The 2,500-nt window shown below is 49.1% G+C and overlaps 1 protein-coding gene across 1 annotated transcript in view; it reads right to left on the bottom strand.

Moving 5' to 3' along the window:
* rapgefl1 (Rap guanine nucleotide exchange factor (GEF)-like 1) overlaps positions 1-2,500 on the bottom strand; it is a 16,417-nt gene that overhangs the window by 8,463 nt on the left and 5,454 nt on the right. The window contains 4 exon segments of the mRNA XM_068601967.1: positions 209-376; positions 848-960; positions 1,173-1,270; positions 2,022-2,208. Coding sequence (XP_068458068.1) covers positions 209-376; positions 848-960; positions 1,173-1,270; positions 2,022-2,208 — 566 coding nt within the window.

Genomic DNA, 2,500 nt, shown 5'->3' with positions numbered 1-2,500 from the left:
AATGAACTCACAGTATTAAATGAACCAGAATAGATTAAACTATCTAACAATGAGGTTAATATTATAATGAATTAACTTCTAGATTCCATCAGTGTAGATTCCGCTTCTATAAGTATGTAATAACATGACTAAATATGGTATATATGTAATAATCTATAACTGGTTTGTAGCAATAATAGAAGTGACATGTGATTCAAAGAGTTCTGACCTCCAGCTGACGTCACGGCCACCAGGACCAGGTTCCCCGGGAGAACCGGCTGGTCCTCGCTGTACTGCAGCTTCTCCCGGACCAGAGCCAGGATCTCCCCCACGCGGCAGGACAGGCGGCTCCTGATGGTGACGTACGAGTGGTCCGGGGTGTAGACCCTGCAGAAGACTGGAGCACAGCACGAGACGCTGAGGCGCCATCTGGTGACCGCTGGTGGTGGCGCACCTCAGAAGAGATGCTAGCTTCTACATCAATGGATTAAGCTTCTATTAGCTTACAGTTAGCTTCTCTGTCTCATTGGCTTTTAGTTACTGGGTCGACTCACAGTGGTTTGTAAACTCTCCTTAGCTTAAAGCTTCTTAGTGTCCTTAGCTTCTCCGTCTGAACTCAGCTGATGATACAGGATGAACTGGTGAGTAGCTTCTTCTTTTCTTGTGCTAGGCTAACAGTTATCCCCAGCAGCCAGTCGTTGTGCTAGGCTAAGCTAACAGTTCCCCTGCCTCCAGTCTTTGTGCTAAGCTACATCCTAATCTTGGTGAGACTCTGAGAAGATAACACGGTGTGATGTGCCTACTGGTGGTTGTGTGTGTGTGTGTGTGTGTGTGTGTGTGTGTGTGTGTGTGTGTGTGTGTGTCGTACTCTCGTCGGAGCCTCTGAAAGCCTCTCTGGGCTGCAGGCAGGCGTCGATGCGTCTGAAGTGTCTGAACAGAGGACGAACCTGCTTCTTCCTGATCTCCTTCTCCTCATCGGAGCTACACACACACACACACACACACACACACACACACACACACACACACACACACACACACACACACACACAAAGAGATAAGATACCGTTTGCCAGAGTGTAAATATCACAAATATATAATATTATGATCATGTGTTATAGTGTGTGTGTCTCACAGTGTGTGTGTGTGTGTGTGTGTGTGTGTGTGTGTGTGTGTGTGTGTGTGTGTCTCACGGTGTGTGTAAGATCTCGGTCCATCTCTGTAGTTTGAGGACGTCCTCCACAAGCTCAGGATACCGACTCAACTCCTGAACCGCACACAGGTACAGCTCCTACACACACACACACACACACACACACACACACACACACACACACACACACACACACACACACACATTTATGGTGGAAAAAGAAAGGTTTTTGTTATTGACAGACATGGTGATTCAGGTGTGTGTTCAATTGTGTGTTCAGGTGTGTGTTCAATTGTGTGTTCAGGTGTGTTTTCAGGTGTGTGTTCAGGTGTGTGTTCAGGTGTGTTTACAGGTGTGTGTTCAGGTGTGTGTTCAGGTGTGTTTACAGGTGTGTGTTCAGGTGTGTGTGTTCAGGTGTGTGTTCAGGTGTGTGTTCAGGTGTGTGTGTTCAGGTGTGTGTGTTCAGGTGTGTGTTCAGGTGTGTGTTCAGGTGTGTTTACAGGGGTGTGTTCAGGTGTGTGTGTTCAGGTGTGTGTGTTCAGGTGTGTGTGTTCAGGTGTGTGTGTTCAGGTGTGTGTTTTCAGGTGTGTGTTCAGGTGTGTGTGTTCAGGTGTGTGTGTTCAGGTGTGTGTGTTCAGGTGTGTGTGTTCAGGTGTGTGTTTTCAGGTGTGTGTGTTCAGGTGTGTGTTTTCAGGTGTGTGTTCAGGTGTGTGTGTTCAGGTGTGTGTGTTCAGGTGTGTGTGTTCAGGTGTGTGTGTTCAGGTGTGTGTTCAGGTGTGTGTGTTCAGGCGTGTGTGTTCAGGTGTGTGTGTTCAGGTGTGTGTTCAGGTGTGTGTGTTCAGGCGTGTGTGTTCAGGTGTGTGTGTTCAGGTGTGTGTTCAGGTGTTACCTTTGGGAAGCTGTTGCTGCGCTCTCCCTCCTCCTGCAGCAGCTCTCTGTAGGTGTCGAGGTACCTGAAGGCCACGCTCAGCACCGCCCCCCTCCTCTCCGCTCCGTCCAGTGGCCCCGCCCCCTCGCCCCCCCTCCTCCCCGCCCCTGCCCCCCCCCCCTCCCTGCCCTCCGTGTCCAGGCAGAATCTGAGAGGTGAGTTGAGGAGGAAACACGTTCATGCTGATGAGACAATCACTGAGAATCCAACACGCTGAACGGTCCCTGAACGCCTCACGGCTCTGTTCCTGACCGCCGCTTTCTGTAAGGCAGAGGATGAAGACGAAGACGAGTGGCCTCCTTCCTCTCACGTTCCTCTGCTTTACTTCCTCTTCCTCCTCCTCTTCCTCCTGTGTGGGTGAGTATTAAAGTGGACTAAAAGAAAACGCGCAGCTTTTATCTATCGGTATATATATATATATATATATATATATATATATA

This window comes from Clinocottus analis, unplaced genomic scaffold (assembly GCF_023055335.1).
Source record: "Clinocottus analis isolate CAN_PGR_092001 unplaced genomic scaffold, fCliAna1.0.p SCAF_56, whole genome shotgun sequence".
In the NCBI taxonomy this organism is placed as follows: Eukaryota; Metazoa; Chordata; class Actinopteri; order Perciformes; family Cottidae; genus Clinocottus; species Clinocottus analis.
Note: the sequence above shows the minus strand (reverse complement) of the source record. Positions and strands in the feature narration are given on the sequence as shown.